At 37.3% G+C, this 23,842-nt stretch overlaps 2 protein-coding genes across 12 annotated transcripts in view; one reads left to right on the top strand and one right to left on the bottom strand.

The window, feature by feature from the left end:
- The window catches only part of LOC139958594 (rap guanine nucleotide exchange factor 4-like), a 260,592-nt gene extending 257,611 nt beyond the window's left edge, over positions 1-2,981 (top strand). For all 6 annotated transcript variants that reach the window (XM_071955764.1, XM_071955765.1, XM_071955760.1 and 3 more), the window contains one exon: positions 644-2,981. In XM_071955764.1, coding sequence (XP_071811865.1) covers positions 644-719 — 76 coding nt within the window. In that variant the 3' untranslated portion in view covers positions 720-2,981. The remainder of the gene's footprint in view (positions 1-643) is intronic.
- Positions 2,982-5,821: 2,840 nt separating this feature from the next.
- LOC139958593 (integrin alpha-9-like) overlaps positions 5,822-23,842 on the bottom strand; it is a 64,149-nt gene continuing 46,128 nt past the window's right edge. For all 6 annotated transcript variants that reach the window (XM_071955754.1, XM_071955756.1, XM_071955755.1 and 3 more), the window contains 13 exons: positions 23,256-23,422; positions 22,218-22,367; positions 21,056-21,135; positions 18,152-18,296; positions 16,525-16,620; positions 16,031-16,200; positions 15,061-15,247; positions 12,716-12,823; positions 10,870-11,022; positions 9,786-9,899; positions 8,880-8,993; positions 7,695-7,817; positions 5,822-6,962 (listed from right to left, as the gene is read on the bottom strand). In XM_071955754.1, the coding sequence (XP_071811855.1) occupies positions 6,837-6,962; positions 7,695-7,817; positions 8,880-8,993; positions 9,786-9,899; positions 10,870-11,022; positions 12,716-12,823; positions 15,061-15,247; positions 16,031-16,200; positions 16,525-16,620; positions 18,152-18,296; positions 21,056-21,135; positions 22,218-22,367; positions 23,256-23,422 (1,733 nt within the window). In that variant the 3' untranslated portion in view covers positions 5,822-6,836. The remainder of the gene's footprint in view (positions 6,963-7,694; positions 7,818-8,879; positions 8,994-9,785; positions 9,900-10,869; positions 11,023-12,715; positions 12,824-15,060; positions 15,248-16,030; positions 16,201-16,524; positions 16,621-18,151; positions 18,297-21,055; positions 21,136-22,217; positions 22,368-23,255; positions 23,423-23,842) is intronic.

The following is a 23,842-nucleotide window of genomic DNA, read 5'->3' on the forward strand; positions in this document are numbered from 1 at the left end:
AATGGTGGATGAATCTCGGCTAGCTGAACCCTCGGTTTTTTCCATTTAGTAGATCACAGTGGGTGATCTGTTATGTCATCACAGCAGTAAATGTGCTCCAATCTACATACTGTCCTATTATACTCGTTCTTGTTGATTTCTCCCTTGAAACCTGATACATTTAGAATGTTGCAAGCCTATTGTTTTTGGTGGAGGTCAAAGGTCATTTGGGGTCACCAGGGGTCAAAACCACTTTCCTCTGAGTTACATATTAGAAAGATAGACAAAAACATTTCCAGCTGAATTACCATGATGGCATCATTCACTCTGCTGCTGTTGCCAGAAATAGATACATAAAATATCTAATAATCTCCACTGTACAAAATGCTACGAGGTTGTAGTTTTGACCTAAAACTGCCCAAAAATTTCCGACATTTTTACTATTTAAAGCAATCACCTCAAGCCACTAAAATATTCATTTATTATTAAGAACAGAAGGATGTTCAGAAGGGATTTCTCTACACTTAGGTAAACATCTCCACTCCATTTCTGTCTCTCTCTCCTAGTTTCAAGCTCATACCCGACCATTTTGCTGTGACAAACCGTACAATAGTATCCCAACATGTCCAAGTAATATTTAACTAATATCTTTTTATTCCTTTAGACATCTTCAAGTCATTGACAACCAGAAATTACTGAACCAACTCTCCAATAGATTGGAACCACCAAAGACAATCTGATGAGGCCAAAAGTAGAATTCAGGAACTGCCAAAACAAATTTCACTCACTCTCTGCTTTTAATATTAACAGCAGACAGGATCGGTCTCATAAAAGAGTGGCTTGCAGTCGTATAAAGGATGAGGAGAGGTTGAATGTACTCTACGAGGTTTTACATTCTGAATCTTTGGGTTACAGGAGATCAAATATGGAACTTACTGCTGGCACAATGAGGATTAACCTTTCTGAACTGTAACTGCAGGGAAGAGCAATCAATCGTGTGCTAAAGTCTTGAGGGCAGCAATCGTCGTGTGCTAAATTTTCGACTGCAGCAATCGTGGTGTGCTAGCTTGTCGAAAGAGACTCTACATTTTTCGATGGGATTCAATTCTACCTCTGTATTTAAACTATGAAAAACTCATAGTGGTAATTCTTTTCAACTCTGGAAAACTGAATTAAGAGGAACATGAATCGGTTGAGATCGTACGAAACAGCTATAAAATGGCTGTTATCATTCTGAGTTACAGTAAGAAAGCAAGCAGAACAGAGATTTCAGAGTTGGAAATGCAAGCATGTGATATGTCACTGTGTGTAACGTGGACCATGTCATGCGTTCGAATTAATGAAGGAAAAAAAAAAACGGTTTTTTAAAGAACCGCATGTTGTTACTCCATTTTTTTTTCCACAAAAAAATTCCAACATTCCCAGGTGTATGATATTATTGACCATTTGTTGTGAGGTTTCTTATTTATGAATATTTATTTACAAATCATTCCTATACAGACCAACCTGCTTGTAACATCATTTATATGTTCCTTATCCACCAAGTGCAATATACAGTAATAATTTTATTATTGGTAGTTCATGTAAGTTAATTACATGAGATAATGATTTCAGCAGGATTTTACAGTCTCTACTTATATATTCGATCTGAAAGAATCTTTGAATTCTTCATTGCGATGTGGTAATTGAATAGATTACACTTGCAATTGTGACAAAAGCAACTTTTGCACCATGCCAAGAGGAAAAGCTGCAGCAGGGAAATCCCCCACAGCAGGAAAATTCCCGAAGCAGGGCTGGACCAATATTGAAACAAAAAGATGGAAATCTAACCTGGTCCAGAAAGCAGCGTCTCTGACATGAGGCTGCACGAGATGAAATATAACAACCTATGCAGGATGCTGCAGCCCCCTCAGCATTCTACGTTAGACACAGTGCCTATTAAAGCTATTTGGTGGAGATAACATATGCTGTGCTTGTAGGACAACAGTGTTTTATAGTTAATTGTCAATTCACATTGCAAACATTTGACCTATGTTGACTTTATATTTGATATTGAAATGGGGTATAGAAGCACCAAACATTGCAGCCAGCACAAGTAACCATCATTTCAAAAGGAATAGCTGCAACAGCTGCAAAATCACCTGCAGCAGCTGCAAAATCACCTGCAGCAAGTAGGAATCAAGATCAAACCATGGAGATTATCTTGGCAGATACTGCTGTGCCTCTTGTGTGACACTGCACAGCCCAACAGATAACATCCAATGCAGCCTAGCTGCAGGACGCTGCAGCCCCCTCAGCATCCTTCTTTCGACACTGTGCCTAAAATGCAATGTTCAACCATGCACTAAATGTGTCTTTTGTCTAGTTGGGCCTTTCAATTAATATTCTGGAAGAAATCCTGGCACATTTTTTTATATCAAAATTTCTTTGGAAGATCTGAATAAGCCAATTGCATCAGCATAAGGAGGGAGCATGGTAGGAGGGGGGAGTGGTAGGAGGGGAAGGGATTTTCATGGGATTGGATTTAATTCACTGCTGTACAAAGATTCAGGTTGATCCATGAAAGGAAAAAACAAATTCTTCCATTAGTGCTGCACACTCCCAATTTCTTTAACTTTGTGAGATGTAAGTTTGCCTTTGTGATGGGTGGGGAGGAGTGTGGTGGGATGGGATGGATTGGGGGGAGGGGGGTTTGTTCGCAATATGTGTGCACTCGTTGGGATCACCTGCACACACAAGTACAGTTTATTGTTGTACATATTTAAGTGTAAATTTTCTCTATATTATATTGACAGTACTTGTATTTTTTATTACCATATAAGTAATGCACTTTGTTTATATATGATATATGTATTCATAGACAATATCATTGGTTTTGTCAGAGAGGTAAACATTATTTGCTCGCAGAGAGCCTTGGTCTGCCCCCTTCCCCTCACCCAAATTCTGACCCAATCTCTATGTAGCACATGTGAATTTTGTCAAATTTATGTGGTGTTTAACATGTGGCTATTAAAAAATTTCTTCCAAATTTGATAGAATGAAGTATCACTAGGAATAAATATGCACAGTATTACGTAACTTACTGCACCACTACTATAAAAACTATTGAGGGAGGAGGGTTGGCAGAGGGGGGCGCTGGCAGAGGGGGGGTTGGAAGAGGGGGAAAGCAACAGCAATTCCACTTGAAGCTCCACTCTGAATTTTGCAACTTATTTTAGAACAAATTGCATAATAGCATACATTTAATACCTAGGAATATGACATATTCTAAAGATATTTATCCTGTCGAAAGAATATGCCCAGCAATAGTTTCACAAACTATTAATCGCAACCCAGCTCAATCTTAGCACATAAATTCTGGAGAACATTGGTATGGGGGGGGGGGCTTGGCGAATGAGTGGTGTTGCACAGTATTTGTGCCTAAGATGGCACTTATCACTTAACATTTAAAACATTAGTAGTGAAAAAACAGCATTTTTACAATGCTCCCCAGTTCATGTGAATTGTTTAGCTGTTTAGATTGATACAGGAAGGGCACTTATTAACTTACAAACCGTGGTATTAATAAACCGTGGTCTTAATAAACCATGGTCAAGCTCATCAAGAAGAGAATTAACTTAACGTCAAAGAAGATCCACATTCCATTATTAAACATGCAATAGTTGTAGTGGTTAGAAATACAGTTCCACAATATGCCAGGTTTACAATGTAAAGATGCTATGAATAATATGGATAACGACTCTCTAAGAGCCCTTCGAGGAAATTATCTTCCAGAGCAAGGTTTACTGTGCAATTGATTATCATGAAAGATTGCGAAATAAATATGTAAAAAACTAATTGTTTTTGTATTTTTTTTTTGGCCCCCTCTTGTCTTCAAATTACTTTTTAACATTATTTAAATCAAATGTGCATCGGGTACCATAAGCAATAAATAGTTCAATGCAAAGGAAGATTATTTTTATAGATGTGGTACGTGACATTTATTATCCACTTGTACGTATCGTATGTATCGTATCGTAAAAACGATCAGTGCTTGGGTTTTGGTACTTTAAGACGAGCCCATTGACAAAGTACCCTGGGAAAAAAACTTTATAACTTACAAATCGAAAAAGAAATTTATTTAGCAATTATATTGAACAAAATCTTTTTATTTGTAATTTTGTTTTCTTTGTACAAAACATCTGAGTCTAAGACACATTGAAGCATGAAATAGCACCAATAAGAAAAAACTGAAAAATTACTACCTGGATTCTTAGCTTCAACATCCAGTATTAAAAAGCTTCCACTTTTATATGCAAGCTACACTCAAAATTTGTATCCCATTCATATACATAAAACAGAAAAAAAATTGTAGAATATTATTTAAACAGATATACAATCTACATTTTTATGTAATAATTAGTATTAACTTGAGAAATTAATATTTCAATGCATTAAATTAATTTTCATCCCAATATTAACTAGAAATTCATATAAATTTCTAAACCCCCACATTTAATCTGTGTAAGGTAAATTACAGTACAAGGTATTTGGAACAAGTCACACGCTACAAACATACATTGTGGGTAATAACAAATTAGTGTTACACGCCCTATGTTTAGTATTTTTTCAATGATTCTTTTAAGACTAGCCTTAAAACAAAACAAAAGCATCTGCAACTTTGAAATATCCTTCCTCATAATCACCCAAAACAAAACAATTTTTGCTTATCCTGTGTACTTGATACGAGACACCTTTTACACATTAAAATGGGAGAAGTAAAAGTAAGGTAAAATTTACAATTTGATTGGAGAATAATCAATTTGTCACCCAAAGCAATTCTGTTAAAAAAAAGAAGAATTAGTCAAATCTACAGTTATATAAGTAATTATTGGCATACAAGCCAGGATTTCTTTGTGCACTTTCTGAATCAACAGTTTCGAATATTGAAGATTAACATGCTGCATATGTAACTGGACTAAATGGAGCAAATCTTCATATGTAACTGGACTAAATGGAACAAACCTTCATATGTAACCGGACTAAATGGAGCAAATCTTCATATGTAACCGGACTAAATGAAACAAATCTTCATATGCAATCGGACTAAATGGAACAAATCTTCATATGTAACCAGACTAAATGGAACAAATCTTCATATGTAACCGGACTAAATGGAACAAATCTTCATATGTAACCAGACTAAATGGAGCAAATCTTCATATGTAACCGGACTAAATGGAGCAAATCTTCATATGTAACCAGACTAAATGGAACAAATCTTCCACACACACACTGCTGCTTTCTAACTTTCCTGTTCTCCGACCCAGAGATATATATTAAGGCAGGATATGACATACATACATGTTAACAATGTATTTCCCATTCACAGCTGGCACAGTGCATGGTTATGTATGTGCTCGGTTCATTGTTACAAGATGGCAATACAGTAAGTTACTGCACTTGATCAAGCTATACACAACTATGAATTTCAGAATTGTGAAATTCAAACAGAGAGAAAAATAATCTTTTTTTTGCAAGAGTAAAGAACCTTTTGTCTAGAACTGGGTTCACACCAGTGACCTCAAGATTGCAAGTCCTTTGCTCCAAAAAACGAGGTAACCAAGCCCTAAACCCCATTTAAGTACGTGGGGGGAGGGAGGGCGGAGAGCTAGGACATTGTGTCATCTTGGGGAAGGGTTACCCTCCCTTTTGGAAATTTTGGTAAAATGGTCCCTGATCAACAACCTACCATAGAAATAATTATTTTACCTACAATTGTTTAATTAAAAAATTTAACTCACTCAACCAGAAAACCTCTTTAATAATAATATTCTGTGAAAACCCCTTTTGTATGTTTTACCTTTGTTTGTATGTTACCTGTCATACATATGGGTAGGTTTTTTATTTTTTTGTATCTGGGATCTATTTGCAAGTGAGTGGGGGTACTTAAATGGCTGGGGGTACTTAAAACTAACTCTGGAATTGGGTCCAAACCTACATTGGCATAGCTCCTATCTAACATTATTTTCCAAGGAAGACAAACAATTTGTTGCATTTTATTCCTTTTAACCATATTATCCACATTTAAATGAGGAAGAGCATACTTTTGTCAAGCAACAGTCAATTTACTCCATTCAGCTCTTTTCAGTTCCATATAACTACTCTGTAGATGTTCCCAAGCTTTCAATGGGAAGTGTTCACTCCCCCAGGGTTCTCACACACCATTTAAAGACAAAAGAACAAAAATTAATATACTGTCTAAAAGCATGATCTAAAATTATCTAAAATCAACCCTTCCAGAAACAAATGAGGTTTATATATTGCTAGATGAACATTTTTTGACATTCATGCATGTAGGCGGAGCGTACTTTCACAGTTCTCGACTTTAAATCGTTATTTGGCCCTTTGGAGATATTTGCTTATTAATAGTTACATATTTAGATGGCTCTTTGATTCCACCAATCACTTAATAATCCCTTAACAGAAGCCGTCCCCCCTTTTGTCAGGGCTAGTCTCTGCAGCCATCGGCCCGTTCTGGCCCTTCTTACGATGCACCGCTGAAATTAAATGGCCTGTCCATAAAATCCAAGACTGTCAGTGAGTCGTTGGCTCCTCTTCTGCATTTTTCTCTACATATTAGTATTCTGTGAAATCAAATTTTGTCCGGCCAGTCGACTGAAATATGTCACGTAACTGTCAAAAAATGGGCGATCGCCTTACTTCTCTCGAGCCTTGCAGCAGTTATCCTATTTCTGGGTACTATTGCTGACGCACTGACCACAGGTAATACTGTTCCTCGTTCCTTCATAATCACACACACAACACTTATAATCAAATATCGATCGGCTTTTCGCATCGTCTATTTTGCTCTCGTTTTAATAAAATTCTTGATCGTATCCGTTCATATCTCCAAAGTCGTCCGGATTTAAGTTTTCAATTTCATCTTTCTCCTGGATGAGTCTCTCCATCTCCTCTCTCATTGGTCTCTTGAAGAATCCCACCTGCAAACAAAGACAATGGTTTTTTTTATTGTTATGGGCTGGTATTGTTATCATTGGAGCGCCCAGTTGTCATGCACCTACTTCATTCAGGGTCCCATTCAAGTTTTCCACATTGTTTAAGAGAGATGAAAGTATAATAATAATGATAGATGCTTTTTATATAGCGCTTTATACCAGCGATAGGTCTCAAAGCGCTTTACAGACGTTATATTACCCCTGGTCAATGATAACCTGTCCCAGAGACAATCCCTCCAGTCGGCACCCAATGACAAGTTACCTCACAGGTACCCATTTAACCCCTGGGTGGAGAGAGGCAAGTGAGAAAAAGCATCTTGCCCAAGGACACAACGTAATGAACTAGGCAGGAATCGAACCAGCAATCCTTGGATCACGAGTTCGATGCCCTTAGCCAATTGGCCACCACGCTCTCAAAGTATCATTGAGAGAGTATCATTGAGAGAGTATCATTGAGAGAGTATCATTGAGAGAGTATCATTGAGAGAGTATCATTGAGAGAGTATCATTGAGAGAGACAAGAGTATCATTGTTTTAGACAGCTGTTGTTATTTATCATGGGGCACCCTGTGATGAACCTGCTACATAATTAGTTCAACCTTACAAGGAATTCAAGAAAGACAACAATGGTATGTTAATTTTGATGACAAAACATTTTTGGACAAAGCTGAGAGTTCATGCTGCAATACCAAAAAATACATTTTATTTTTGTCTTACCTTCCACATAACTAAAATAAGGACTAACAAACACACAATGCCGCAGATTATTCCCAGAGCTATAAGCCACTTGGACACTGTCTTTGGCTGAACAGCTGCTTCTGTGTACAACATGGTAGCCACCTGAAAAAAAAACACAATATGGATATTAAAAATATTAAAAATAATTAATAATTAATATATTAATTAATTAATAAATTAATTAATTAAAATTACATTTAAATTAAATTAAATTATATAAAAATTTAAAAAAAAAAATAATAATAATAAATTATTAATAAAATAAAATGATAAAATAAATACATTATTAATAAAAATATTAAAAATTAAATAAATAATATTATCAATCACATTAAGGCTTGATAGGAAGGAAGACCATGTGCTATTTTTAAATGAAAGGATGGAGCTCTGAGTTATGTCAAACCGATGCATCGAATCCCCATGTACACCAAAATGGTGGCAGTGAACAAATGGAACAACAAAGCTGGGCAGTAAAATCCCTATGTACATTGAATGAGGCAATGAACCACCATACATATTAAAATGAAGGTGCCGGGCTCCCAGGTATATCAAAATTGGACACTTCAACCCTTGGTATAATAAATGGGGTACTGAGACACTAGGTTCTCTAACTGAGGCATTGACTAAAAGAGCCATGAATTATACCTAACTTTCGACACCCCCCCCCTCCCTACCTCTAAGGAAATTAATAATTTCTTATGAATCATTCGTACAAACTTAAAGGTTTTTCAAAGCAATTAACAACGAGGGATATTAAAAAACAACACAACCCGGCCGGCCACCTGATGATGACTTCTCTCCAGTATAAATCAATTGTCTGTGAGGCCAGCCTTCTGCCCCATTGTACATCATAACGTGTTACAACACCAAATAAAACAAGGGGGTTTAAATAGAAAGAGCTGTGGTGCCCTAGGGCTGTTAAAGCCAATTTCCATGATGTAGTGAAGTATTGCATTCTGGGGAATATTTAGGCTATAGCTTAGGTCTGTAGGTCTGCAGTTAAGTGTACACACAAGGTTTGTGCGACCAACTACTGTTAACATTTTGTGTGGTATTGAAAAGGGATGGATGTACATCTCACGCCACCGATCTCATCCACCTGGATCTGTTACCTGTCATAACCGTTATAAACATGAAAAATGATATAACTGCATTTAGACTTACACTGTGAGTATCAGGCCTGTGAGTGGCAGGTTGTATGTGTCTATTATTAGGATTCTGTACAATAAGCGAAGCTTCTGACCACAGTGCTATAAACCCAGTGTTATCACTCCACACCTGTCAAGAGAAAGAAGAAGAAAAAAAAACTTGTTTTTTTTTAATTATTGGTACATTGCACAAAAAAAGCAATTGATAAGGAAATTAATTAAGCAAGTGGTTAATAGACCTCTGGAATAATTGCTAAAATTTAAAAAAAAAACATTTCATGTTGGCAAATGATCTCTTTATTCTTTACGACTACTGGAGGTGAAGCTTGTTGCTAAGCAATTTGATTATGCCTGCCTTTGTTTTGTTGAGTTAAGTTGAGCAAACTGATAGTCCTAAGCTAGTGGTACTGGTTATGTATGTATTTTAGATCCTCCTGCAAGCAGGAACTCGCGAAGAAGCCATCATTGGCTTATCAAAGCCGCAAGCTGACTGAAGTCAGTCTCTTAGATTCATATTAATCGTCCATGATTATGAATTGTCAACAACTTTTTAACTGGACAACATACATTAATCTTGGAGTGACTCGAACTCTGGACCTTATGATTGAAAGGCACCGGCGTTAACCACTGAGCTAACACTCCTAAAATGTTCATACACAAGGGGTGTCATTTCATCAAAAAAAATGTCTTTGAAACAAACAAACATCTTAATAAAAACAAACTTAAAGGATAACATACAAGATATATTCAGATAAAACATTTAGCGAGCAAAAACAGTATATTCTTTGCTTTAGTGTGTGCTTATGTGCTTAAGCTTTTAAGAAACTGTCCATGCATTTCTCAAGTTTCTTCCTTCAAACTATGTGAATGAAAGACGAGGGAAAAAATGCCTGCAGATCGATATAAGATGGCTCCAACTTACCTCCTTAAAGGTATTTTGCCATATCCTGGCTTCAATCTCTATTACAACACCACCTCCCATTGATAATGGCCCCACTGTACAGACAATGTTTACACATTCTACAGTGTCACAATTCTGAAGGAAAAACAGAAAGTTCCTTAGTTACAGCAAGTCCTCATTCAGCATAACATTGTTGGTCAAACCGGACACTTTGATAATATACAGATAGTCCATAACTTGACCTGACACTTTGATGCTGTACATATAATCCATAACTTGATCTCACACTTTAATAATGTACAGATATCCATAACTTCATCTCACACTTTGATAATATACAGATAGTCCATAACTTGACCTGACACTTTGATATTGTACAGATAGTCCATAACTTGACCTGACACTTTGATAATATACAGATAGTCCATAACTTGACCTGATATTTTGATAATGTACATATAAGCCATAACTTGACCTGACACTTGATAATATACAGATAGTCCATAACTTGACTTGACACTTTGATAATGTACGGATAGTCCAAAACCTGACCTCACACTATAAAGGTACATTTCACCCATTGTGTACTTGACACATCATAATGTACAGATGGTCCATGAGTGGCAAATTGAGGTTACATGGGACTGTTCCCATTAAGCTCTGTTTGCTAGAGTGCTGATAAATGTATGAAGATTTCCAGCACAAAATTCCAGCCATTGGTTTCTTTATACTGGTATACCCCAGTGAAGTAACTTCCTCAGTGGCTAAATGAACATTCAATTTTTCCAAGCAATCTCGTTGGTTTATAGGGTGTGAGTCAATAAACAGCTGGCAATCAGTTGATTGCTGAGGACTATTGCCATCCAAGTTGACTACACCAGCTGATTCGGAATAACAAACGTTTTCCATACTTAACTGATATCACATCATGCAAATTTCCATCTTGAAGTTGACCAATCAATTAACACTTCGAAGTTGTGTAACATGATTTCAAACAAGACACTTCTTTTTACAATCAGGTTGCAAATATTAAACATAGTGTTGAATAAATCCATGGATATCAAGAAGAGATACCAGAATAAAGGTAGTAAATATTAAAGCTCACCAAAGTTTTTAGGGAATGCGAGTATGGATTTCTGGTTTGCGCAGATGACTGGGGGTCTGGCGGCGTGTTTGAAGCGTTCCACGTTTTCGCATCTAGCAGACCGTCTTGGTTCTCTGTTATAGAGACATGGTCACAGCTGCCTAACCCATTTAACTGAAAGTTCAAAGTGGTAAAGAAAGAAATTCAGACTAAACGTAAAATATGAGGTTCTAAAACGTCCAGGTTCCGTAATTCTTTCTTACCTGAGGCAAAACACTTGTTTAACTCGCGTGCAAAGCGATCTGGCCACAGTGTGTGATCTGTCACTTGCAGCTCTCTGTGCTGCTTCTGTTACTGTTCTGGTTCTGCTAATTAGTTTTATTCTCGTAGTTGTTCACTAATAGCTTGTTTATCGTATGGTTTTGTTTGTATTCACTACTGTTTATGTTTACTGTCGACGAGAAATCATTTCCGTTTTTTGTTTTCTGAAATGGCCAATAAAGTTTCTATCTATCTATCTATTGGCAGATGATTATCATTTCAGATTATTGTACAGCCAAAAAAAAAAAAAATCAAAGAGAAAATGAGATTGAACAGACACTTGCCAAATGAAAGAAGCTCTCCGAAGCAAAGCTCTTGGTTATTAGTGGTGTCAAACATGTTTACTAAACATACATGGGCTTTTAAAGAATAAGAGATGCCAAAATATATATCCTCAAAATAAACAGTGTGGCTGAAATATATAACTCGAAAAACAGAAACCACAAAGTTGTATTTCTTGCAAAAAGACAAAAAAAAAACAGCTTTGCCAAAACATGTTTTTCTATTTTTCAGATAAAACAGGATTGTCAACATATGTTTATCGAAAAACACAGATGCCAATTTCCCCCAGAACAGCATTGCCAAGCTCTATATCTCAAAGTAAATAAACAACTTTGCTGAAATATATTCCTGGAAAGCAACTTTCTATTTACTGAAATACCTATCTTGACAAACCAGAGACCCCCAACAGTTTAATAATGCCAAAAAGACAAAAGACAAACTTTGTTTTACTTTCAATAATGGCAATAATGGTCTTCTGTAGTAAGCTACAGTGGAATGGGATTATGGCAGAGGAAAAAAATCCACCCAGCATGCTCAACTTCAAGACATTCTGAATGGCCTAAAGGTAGTACGACCCTTGACCTCACATGACAGGTAGTCCCATCAAAATGACAGAACGGATCACTTCCCAAGGTTGTATCTTGATTTAGAATGTCTCGGTTATGAGATTCGTTTTCACTGCCAACCAGAGGAACATTAGAAGAGTCCATGACTTCCTTTCAGAATTCACTTTTAGAAACTATCCTTCTCTTTCATGGCTTGGGGGGGAGGTAAAAACGATGTCTTGACTTGATTTTGAGTGACAGATAGATCAAATCTTTCAGTCTTGTCTACCTGCTGCTGGGTTGTAACTTTACAATTTTCAAAGCAACAGGGGGGGGGGAGGGCCTTTCAAGGTCAAAAAGAGGAATAGTTCCTGTAAAGTAACCCTACCTAATCACTCATGTGGCTTGGAAACATTTGTCAAGTTAAGATGTGGTGAATCAGTCATCATAACTCACATTAGTAGATAGAATTTCTCTATACTCACAAATATCAGTTTCACAATGATGGATTTAACATCTTTATTTTGGGTTTTATAATAATCATTATTAAATGTTCAAGGGAATGCCTACCCCTCGCATTGGTGATGAGGTACATACTCCCTCTCGAATCGTGACCCTTTCAGTCACCTTGCGATAGTCGAGGACAAACTTGTGATCAAATTTGAAAATTGACAAACTTTTATGAAAGTTATTAACGAAGTGTCAGAATGGTAACTTACCCTGATGTCTTCGATGTAAGTCAACATTTTGCCCTCTCTAGTCTTCCAAGGGAAAGATATGTTAACAGTACTCATAAGAGGAAGACTGCTCGGCCCAAGATTCCGAACCTGAAAATTAAAAATTCAAGACACATGTTCGACCGTTGGCTTTCTTGTCCTTTAATTGATATATTTCATTCCATTAACTAACGTCCAAAGTCTTAAAATAAACCACCGTAAACAGAACCAGGCTCCAGATTACGATTACCAACGCAACTCTAAACGAACCAGCTCTGGTCGATCTAGGATTCAAAACCAGATATGCCAAAAGGATTATTTCTCAACGGTTACAGAACCACATTATTTCTCATTATTAACAGTTGCGCAGTGGGTTAGTGCTACGAAACAGAAAGAGCCAACCAAACCCCAAAAACACAACACAAAATTCTAAATTCCAAAACTACCAAAAGTCATCTTCTATAAGCAAAACACAAAGATTGGCATCTTCGAGGAAACCTACGAACGTATCCCAGACGATTAAGTTCCGTACAAACTACATGATTACTGCCGAGTAGGACAGAGAACCGTACAGGGTGCACCGCATTTTAGAGTCTCATTTTACGCTGTATTAAAGTAGCCGACCATCAACACCATGGCACAGAGTGATGTAGTATCTGGGTTAATGTTTATTATTAATTTGGAATGCACCATCTTAAACTAAGACATTTCTTCCTGTTTCCACTTCTACAATATTTTCCACATAGGAACTAGGGTTCATAGGTCAAATCTGACATGACATCCTTACAAATTTAATCCCCCCGTTATGAAGACTTGTCCCCCCCCTCTTGTGCTCCATGCCACCCCCCCCTTCCATCCCCACCACAAAAGAGAATAATGCTGGAGATACTCTCAAGCCTTCCTAAATATTATTTGTGTTTACATTTGCGTTTCCACTATCACCTGATACTCTAATTAATATCCGTTGTTTAGTTTTTCCTTTTGTAAGTTATACTTGAAACAAGAAGGACATTTCTCAACTGACAAAACAAGATATTTTTTGCTACTTAGAAGAGGAACTCTAGATGAAGTAACTCAAATTAAACAGAGAAGCCCTGTAAAAATCTCGCTTTCTAAAAGTAGGTTAAACAGGAAACCAACATATTTAGGTCCTTCATCATGCCACCCATCTCTGATTATCTTAAAACAAATATTATACACATGATTACAAGGCTTGACATATCCCAGACAGACACAGACAATATTAATGATTAGTCTAGTTTTAGATGACCAAAATCATCCACTTTCTGTTTTTAACTTTGAACTAAATTTTTCCAAACTTTCCAGGCTCCTGCTGCCAATAGATATTTCTGGGTCACATCCTGTTAAGGAAGAGAACCTACCAAGTTTGTAAGCCAAATAAACCAATTATAATAGGTTTGTTGATGTTTATCAAATCAAACGAGATGTTATCATGATGCATAAACAGTAAAAAAAGTATAAAAAAAACAGCCACCACCTCACATGGATACATCATTTACATCCCTCTACTATCTGGTACAAGTTATCTGAGAAGCAGCTGTACAATTTTATATCAATTTTTAACTGGGTCATTGAAAAACAAAATTGTAGGATTCTATTTTAACACAAAAGTAAACACATCGTGTGCACATTTAAGGGAATAGCAATAGTGTAATGTAGCCTGCCAAGCAAGTTGAGGGGTTACAGAATTTTATTTATCATAAAGCAATGAAAACACCTTCAGCAACACATGTTATAAATCTTTACATTTCTGCAACAATCAGGTTCTTTACTGAAAGACACATATTACCCGATATACTATTAACATCAAACAGTCACCAGGTTCTTACCCTTTATCTCCCCTCCCCAACCTCCAGACATCCCCCCCTCCCCACACCACCACCCTTCTTTTCACTATATCAGTTCAGGTGCACAGCCAGGAATTTGCCAAGGGAGGGGCGAAAATGTAGGCAAACTATCAGAGCCGAAGATACGGCTTTGCAAACTATCTAAGCGTAGCGCCACCATATAGTTGGCGCGAAGTGCACAAGAAACTTTTGGCTGAAAACGCCTCCCAGATCGCTGGAAATGGCACTTCCCAGGCCTTTTAAGTTGCATCTTAGCATTCTCTCTTTTGAAATTACTAGCGATAAAACATTAAAAAAAATTTTAAAACATGCTCAAGGGGGGGAGGGGCCGCTGCCCCCTTTGCCCCCCCCCCCTTGGCTACGCGCCTGTATCAGTTTAGCTCATTTTCAATTCAAACCGACATATCTTGTGATAAATACTACATCTACGCACATATATTTGATTTATGTTCAGTACAATATTCAATATGTCAAACTCACATCATAGACATGCTGAAAGTGAGGTCCAATCTGGCTGGAATCTATCTCTTTCATTTCACTGAGAGAAATGCTTTCGTTCATCGGGTCGAAGTCTATACCGGGACTGACATCGTATTGTTCCCTATCATTGCTGCTATCATCCCCGGCCTTATCGGAGTCGTATAAAAGACTTTCTGGCCTCGCGACTCTGAGGGTGGAAATTACAAAAGCGGAAACAGATTACTGGTTTATAGCAAACAAAACAGCATTACAAAAGCCATCAGTCAATCAATCAATGGTATTTACAAAGCACCAAAATATAAATGTTGCAGGGTGCTGAAGCACAAATTAGTCGTCAGCTGATGATATGCCTCCTGTAACAGGTGGACTTTCAAGAAGACTGACCGTTTGTTACACGGTCCAGCAGCCCAATATCCATATTTTTGGAGCATAAACAGGAAAAGTTCTATCCCGAAGGCAAACACAACGAAAAAATTTGGGGCCTCGCAAGAAAAGATTAGAAAACGCTTGATGACCAGAGGCGTCTTTATTCAATGCAGACACATGTTTATAAGTGGATAGGGCTTTAATACAAATCTCGTTTTAAAAGCTTTATTCTGAGTTGAATTTTTACACAATCTGGCGAAACCGTACTCCTGTCTTAACTGAGATATACTCTGCTGGCCAGCACACATCACAATGTTGCTTCCAATAAAATCTGCATTACGTCATGTGGCTGGAGTCAAAAATGAACAAAAAACTCCAAACTTATACTGGATGGAAAAGTTAATCGTTAGGGACGTCAAACAACCAAACATGACAACCAAGGGAGTCGTTTGCTGGCCACCTCTTGCCCATGGTTCACTTAAATACAACTACAAGTAAAGGACCGACTGACTTTCAAGCTTCTCATCTAGGTGATGTTCAGTTCCCAGAGAGATTTGACCAGCGATCTACACCCTCTACCTTCCGACTACAAAGTTTGACTCACCCTCTGACCACTACATCGGCCTCGATCTTGGTCTGGATCAAGAGCACCTGAGTATTGTCCGTTAACGTGGTGTTGTGTTCGGTGCTAGACGTCATGGCCTCCACGAAGACATTGAGAAATTCTGTATCCGGGTGTAATGTTCTGATGCCCACTTTGACCGTAAATCTACTCTGTTGGGAGAAGACAAATGACATAGTTGCGCTGGAATGACGGACGACGTTTGATTCAAAAACAGAGAGAAAATGTGTGGAAACTCAAATGTAAACAGGATGTTATTGATTTTCTTATATAACTATTGTGAAGGTGAACATTTTTTTGTTGTCCTATACAATCTAGGAATTATTATTGATTAATGAATGTTCAAGGACACATAGGACATGGCCAACATACTGAAGAATAATTACTTGACTACTTTTTACATTCTGTAAAACAAAGTATACATGACTATTACCACATGCTTAAAGGTTAGAAATACAACGAGTGGTAGTCCTTACCCGTCCAAATGCAGGCATGGGATTGTCAACATCACACATAATGTAGGTCTCATTTTCACTTTTCTCTGGGTTACATAGTACCAGGGCCTCCCTGGACTATGATATAGAGAGATATGAAAGATATGTAAATTATGAAAAACATCGGGAGAAGGTAAAGTGGATAAAGTTAGTCCTCCCACTCCCCCCCCCCCTCATTTTTTTTAACAGTAAATGCACCATTTATATGTGTAACAGAATGACTGCTCCTATGTGGGGAGGGGGTGGGAGGGGATAGGAGGGGTAAGGAGTTTCTTTTCACGGGTAAGGTGAATGTACTATTCAATGGGTAAGCTGGGGGATTATTTTCATTGGGTGGGAAGGTGGAGGAGGGAGTGATGAGGGTGGGGAATATACCTTGACTTAGATATAAGGTGATTGTACAAGACCTCATCTAGCTCTTAAAACTACCTGCCTGCCTATTGGTGTCCCTCAAGCTATTGACCTTAACACATTGTTGGAGCTATGTCTCAGGTGGTACCAACTCTAGTATAAATGTCCCTCAGTGGTACACAACATATCACTACTGCACACTACAAGTGAGGAGCCCTCACCTTCTGTCTATTTATTATTTTTATGGAAGTAAAGTAATGTTTACGCAAGGAAAGAACCTTGCCTATAGCATCACCGTCATCGAGCAGCTTTTGTTTATATACATCTTTGCGGGAGTTCTAGAAATGAGAACGCTGTCATACATATATGTATAAATATACAATGATGTAAGACCACTGAAAGCAGCAGTTGACTTGTATGTCCCATTAACCTACAGTACTTCCCCGAAAGATCCTCACGTCACTACTGTAATAACATCTTATGCTTATATGAACTAATTGGGGTGGGGTTATATAAACTACAGGAAAAGAGGCGAAGAAAAACTTTTGGCAAGAATCAGATTCAAAACCAGTGACCTCGGTAATAATACCCTGTAAAGATATGTCGAAGTGCATATCTGGTATTAGAAATTTTGCATACTATATTTGTAACATTATGTACCAGCTGGTGTGTCTAAATGAAAAGTCTTGAAAAACAGTCTGTGTCATTACAGCAACTAGCACACATGCCTTCCTCTATATTTACATTAAATATGGAGCTGTAATAGAGAAATACTATACCTATCTTCTCCCAAAACTCACAAACAGGGTTTTTCACATTCGTAGGATCAAATTACTGACAATTAATCGATAGTTTGCTTCAGAATATATTCATTTATATCAAATAAAAAAATTTCTTTATTTTCTAATTTTTTAGTTGTATTACAAAAGAGTTAAAAGATAAATTGTACACAAATGAGTTTGACTTATATGATGGACACGATATAAAAAAATACAATCTGTTTGACAATCACACACCAACAATTGACAAAGCAAAGCAATTTTGCTGCTATGCAATTTCTCATGACTAATAAAAGTCCACACACATGTTGACCTCTTGACCTTTCACACCTAGGAAATGTTCACTCAGCTGAGGTTAACACTATAATCAATACACATGCTGTCCATTACAAAAAGCCCTTCATGTTTTCTGACCTTTTGACAAGTTTAAGCAGCGAGGGGAATTGATTTTCACACAGAGAGGAAAATAAGCCACTTACGATGTCACTCCTGACGTTCACAAAAGACAGTTCTTTTGAATGGGTTATCTTGACCTTGGCCTGGTGAGCCTCCTCTCCGTTGTTATAGATGTCTACGTTGATGAGGAAATGGTCTTCTACGCCTATCGGCAGATATTTTGTTCCCCTGGAATTGACAAATATATGCATCGGAAAATAAATCTCTCAAATTGTACCAATTCATAATATTCATTATTAATTATAACAATGGAAACAAAATCTTCCCCACACCCAACCGCCCCCCCCCCCCACCACCTCACACATATGATGAAAGACGGGTTGGTGTTACAAAAATGGTCCCAAACCACAAGGCAACATAGTTTTAAACAGTTTCTGATGGCTTCTTAAAGAGCACTAGTTCTGTCTTTTATTAGTAACACTGATAAATTTGTCAGCCATCATGCATCCTATGCATGATAAACACACATTTAATTGTCCAAGTCTGCCAGAAATCTTGAAACATCAATTGATTGGCACACACACACACAGACATAAACGTCATGTTTTATTCCATTGAAGATATAAAGTTAGGGACACAAATACAGAATATTAATTTTTTGAACCAACAATATGAAAGTAAGAAAAAGAAAGTAATAGTTTTTAAGTTCAACCAGTGAGTATCATTACACCTTTAGCTTATCATGCTACACCTGGAATTGTGACATCATTTTCTATTCAAAGCCTAAATATATCAATCATGACTATTAGTCAAACACAATGAGCCTGAAGATATATATATACCCATGAAATCAGTACATACACTCCTGCCGATCAAAACTTGACGCACTTGACTCACTTCCTGGAAGTGAGTGGTTTTTTTTCAGATCAAGTTAACCGACTATATTTTCTTTGGAATGTTTATTGTATCAATAACTTGTCAAAGCTTTTATCCAAATTAATTTTAACAAAAATCAGCAAATCATCTTTTAAACTTGAACTGACACAAGCATGTAAGACAAGAGAGTTAATACATTGGACTCTGACTGAACTGCAAATTACATGTCGTTCAACTTCCTCCTCTCGACATCTGTAACTGCTTATAACGGTCCGTTACATTTGTTCCTTCCAGAGGGGAACTATTCTAATGTAATTTCTTTTCAAGATGGGGGATACTTCCTACCCTTTTACTTTTCAGAGGTACTTCAGGAGCCATGTGGAAGAAAGGACATTTCCACAAGATTTCAACTCTTACAACACACTTTTCTCTCAGAGGAATAGTCTGTACATTGGAGAGATGTCAATCCTCATTTGATATTTAAACCTGTAGACCCTGTGTTGAGCTTCTCAAATATGAATATTCAGTGAAATAGTGCATCATGGTCTCTACATGTCATATATGTAAACCCTGTATTGAGCTTCTCAAATATGAATATTTAGTGAAATAGTGCATCATGGTTTTTACATGTCATGTTTGTAAATCCTGTATTGAGCTTCTTCAAATATGAATATTCAGTGAAATAGTGCATCACTGTCTTTACATGTCATGTATGTAAACCCTGTATTGAGCTTCTCAAATATGAATATTCAGTGAAATAGTGCATCGTGGTCTTTACATGTCATGTATGTAAACCCTGTATGGAGCTTCTCAAATATGAATATTCAGTGAAATAGTGCATCGTGGTCTTTACATGTCATGTATGTAAACCCTGTATTGAGCTTCTCAAATATGAATATTCAGTGAAATAGTATATCTATGCGTTGTTTTATGTTCATAACGTGGTGTCACTGGCATGTGTTGTTTTAATTTCAGACATTTAATGTGTTGTCTTAACCACTGCATTTAGCTGTATGTGTGGTGTTAATATTTATCTAACATGTTATGTGTTGCGTTAATTACAAACACTTATTTTGTGTAACTGCATGTAGTTATGTGTTGTGTTAACTGCATAACAAGGTATGTGTCTTGTTACCAAAAACAGTAGTGTAACATATCGTGTTAACTACATATGTTGTGTTAACTACATATGTCGTGTTAACGACATATGTCATGTTAACTCCATAAGGAGTGTTAGCTCAGTGGTTAACGCCGGTGCCTTTCAATCATAAGGTCCCGAGTTCGAGTCACTCCAAGATTAAAGTATGTCGTCCAGTCACAGAGTTGTTAACAATTGACAATTCATAATCATGGATGTTAAATATGAATCTAAGAGACTGACTTCGGTCAGCTTGCGGCTTTGATAGCCAATGATGGCTTCTTCGAGAGTTTCTGCTTGCAGGAGGATCTCATTACATACATAAAGCTATGTGTTGTGTTAACTATATATAGTTGTTTCCTGTGCATTATATAACATCATATGAGTTTTGTGTTAATTATTATTCTGGTATTTGCTATGTTGACGATCCTTGATAACTGTTGTGTTTGAATAATTACCCAACATGGAATGTATTGTGTTTAATGACACATTCTGGTATTTTCTTGTGTTCACAAACCAGGGTATGAATTGTATTAATTTATTACATAGCAGGGTATATATGTGATCTGTTAAGTACATAGCATTGTATATGTTGTGTTAACTATATAGCATGGCATATATGTGTTGTGTTAGTAACTACATAGCATGGTTTATATGTGTTGTATTAACTACATAGCATTGCATATATACGTCTTGTGTTAACTACATATAGCATGGTATATATGTGTTGTGTAAACTAAATAGCATGGTATATATATATATATGTGTTGTGTTAACTACATAGCATGGTATATATGTATTGTGTTAACTACATAGCATGGTATATATGTGTTGTGTTATCAACTACATAGCATGGTATATAAGTGTTGTGTTAACTACATAGCATGGTATATATGTGTTGTGTTAATTACATAATGTGGTATTTATTTTTGTAGGTATGTAGCATGGGATGAGCCGTATTGAGTATACATACCGTGGTATATGAATACTGGCCTTCAACTGCAAGTCTGTCTCACACATAGAATCATTTCCACAATTGTGGACAAAACTGATCTGCAGAGTTGAAGAACAGAAATATGTAAATAAATGGAAACATTTTCCCAATAACACTGAGATGCAATGAATATAGTCAATAAAAGTGAAGCTGGTATGATGCTTAGTTTCGTCTGATTGCTAGAGGAAGGAGAAGCAATGACAGTACGAAAAGATGGAATAATTCCCAACAATGAAAGAGTAACACAAAATACACTGTTGTGGAAGGAGGGGGGTGTGGGGTGGGGGGAGAGGGATTTTGATTGTGGTAGAGGGAAATGTCAATGAACAATGAACTCATGAACTCCAAAGACAACTCACAACTAAATTTGATTCTCCTCTAAAGTGGAAACATTGCCTTTAATTATTTACATTATTTTACATTTGGTTTTAATTTTCGTATCTCTACCTCAACGTCTCCTAAACCCGGACAGCACCTCCCCTTTCTCTGTCAAATTTTAAAGGAAGTAAGAACCTTTGAAGCAAAGCTGTACTAAGTGTATTTTAAATAGGGAGTTCACGGAAATTGAGGAAGTTTATTATTTCTTGACTAAACAAAGTTTATCTTAACAACAGTTGAAGATTACTTGCCCTCCAACTGTCTACAAACCAAAACAGTGACGAGCTTAATAGGGATTCACTGCAGCATTTTCTACGAGAAACCGACTGGACCCGAAATAAAGTCGTCCATCCACAGACCACACATGGAAGTTCATCTAAAGATTTTACCTTTTGAAGCTATTGCATTTTTAACCAGGGCTTCAATCTTTGACCTCAAAATGACCTTCAACCACCGATATAAAACAGCAGGGTCACATTTGACATAGCAATTGCTTCTTTGGCTAGTTATAAAACCATGACATAGCTAAGAAGAATAATAAAATGTGTAAAAGTAAGTTGGCCTGACGTTTCGATCCTAGAAGGATCTTCTTCAAAGGCTAAATGACAAGTAACAGTAACAGAAGGGACAAAAACACAGATTAGCAGACAGGTTAATGAGCATCGTGAACACAATGAGATAGATGTAAGGGGATTAGTAGACAAGGGATGGAAAGAAGAAAGAAGAATAATATAAAGAGGACGGGACGATGGATCAAACTTACCAGCTCGGTGACGTTGTTAGAAGAGTACATGTCGAACATGGGGCAGACGTCCCTGCAGGATAGGAGAGGCTCGCTGTGCCGGTTGTGTGATGTGCGCAGAGTGTAACTAACCTTAAACGGTATCGGACTTAGGAAGTCTTTCATATCGACCTGGAGAGAAATTAAAAGTGATCATTTCTGTTCGTTGAGTGTTGTTACATACGGGAGCGATGGGGGCTCTCCGGCAAATCAACAGAGGGTGCTGACAGTCGATCGTCGTGTGCATCTCCCCCCCCCCCCAATTATGCTTATTTTAGTTGATGTTAGTGGTATTTAAAATTGTGTTTTGCTACAATGATGGGAGTTAATACCATAATCAAATTACTGGAATTGTTATGAGTTAAAAACGACTAATTTCACCAATGAAAAAAACAAGGGAAACTATGAGATTTTAATCTCTTATAGAGGCAATACCGCATGACACATTTACAACATGGCAGGCACCACCCCCCCCACCCCAGACAAGAATTTTAACCCCAAGAGAAGGTACAAATAACGAAAACGGTTGTCGACTCTTCACCGTGGAAGCATTCTCTGAGAGCTTAACCGACCAGTCACAGCAAATTCATGCGACAGTACATAATACATACTACTGAAAATCAAACGATTAACTTGGAATCCTAGCAATGAACTGCAATATCCAGTTATCGGCTCATTACAAGAGTATACAAGGCTTCATAGTACAGAGGCATAGTGGATCCAATGTGTGGTAATGAAGTAGCATTTAAATTACACAGAGGAAAACATTTCTCCAGCAATCATAATCTAACACTGACCTGAGGGCGCTCTTTTATCACTCGCATTGTAATGAAGAAGCATTTAAATTACACAAAGGAAAACATTTCTCCAGCGATCATTATCTAACACCGACCTTTCAATCTCTCCTGGTCCATCGTGAGTCTGATTTTTTTTTTTTTTTTTTCCACAGCATGCACATGTACTGAAGAGATGATAAACCATAACGAATGAATTGAAAGCGTGAAGTCTTGACATACTTACGTCGATATGGGCTTCTGAGACCACACATTTCTGTACCGTGGCTCCGAGTTGGAGTGTGCCCTCTTTGACAGTGCCGATCGGCTGTCGTCTATCGTCGACAAATTGTAACCTCGCTGGCTGACCCTTTTGCGTCTTGTACCAGTCTGTCTCTATCGTAAAGTCGATCGCTGATTTCCGACGGAAACAAAATGGAAAAGTAAACTTGAATAAAGGAATTAAAATAGTTCATTGTTTTTACTGGAGGGTAGCCTACCTTCTGCAGCATCCATTTTGAAAGTTTTAGCTTTGTTGAAAGCTAAGGAAAAAATTTACAGCAAGTGTTGACATTCCCATTTTAATACCATTCTGGAGATAAAATCTAATTAAAGGCATTGAAGACTCGCCCCAAACTGCGTGCAGCGCTCTGAAAAGTTAACTTTCCGTTACTTGCAAGTGAAGTTTTCTGCTTGTCGCTACTTATGCAGACAGTAATGAAACGTGATACCTTGTTATCTTTAGCTGGAAATGAGATGTCCATCGCTGTATCGTTTGTATACTGTGCTGTGGGTATTGACCGCAGCTGTATGTACTGACTATACACTAGTGTC

This window comes from Apostichopus japonicus, chromosome 18, assembly GCF_037975245.1.
Source record: "Apostichopus japonicus isolate 1M-3 chromosome 18, ASM3797524v1, whole genome shotgun sequence".
NCBI lineage: Eukaryota > Metazoa > Echinodermata > Holothuroidea > Aspidochirotida > Stichopodidae > Apostichopus > Apostichopus japonicus.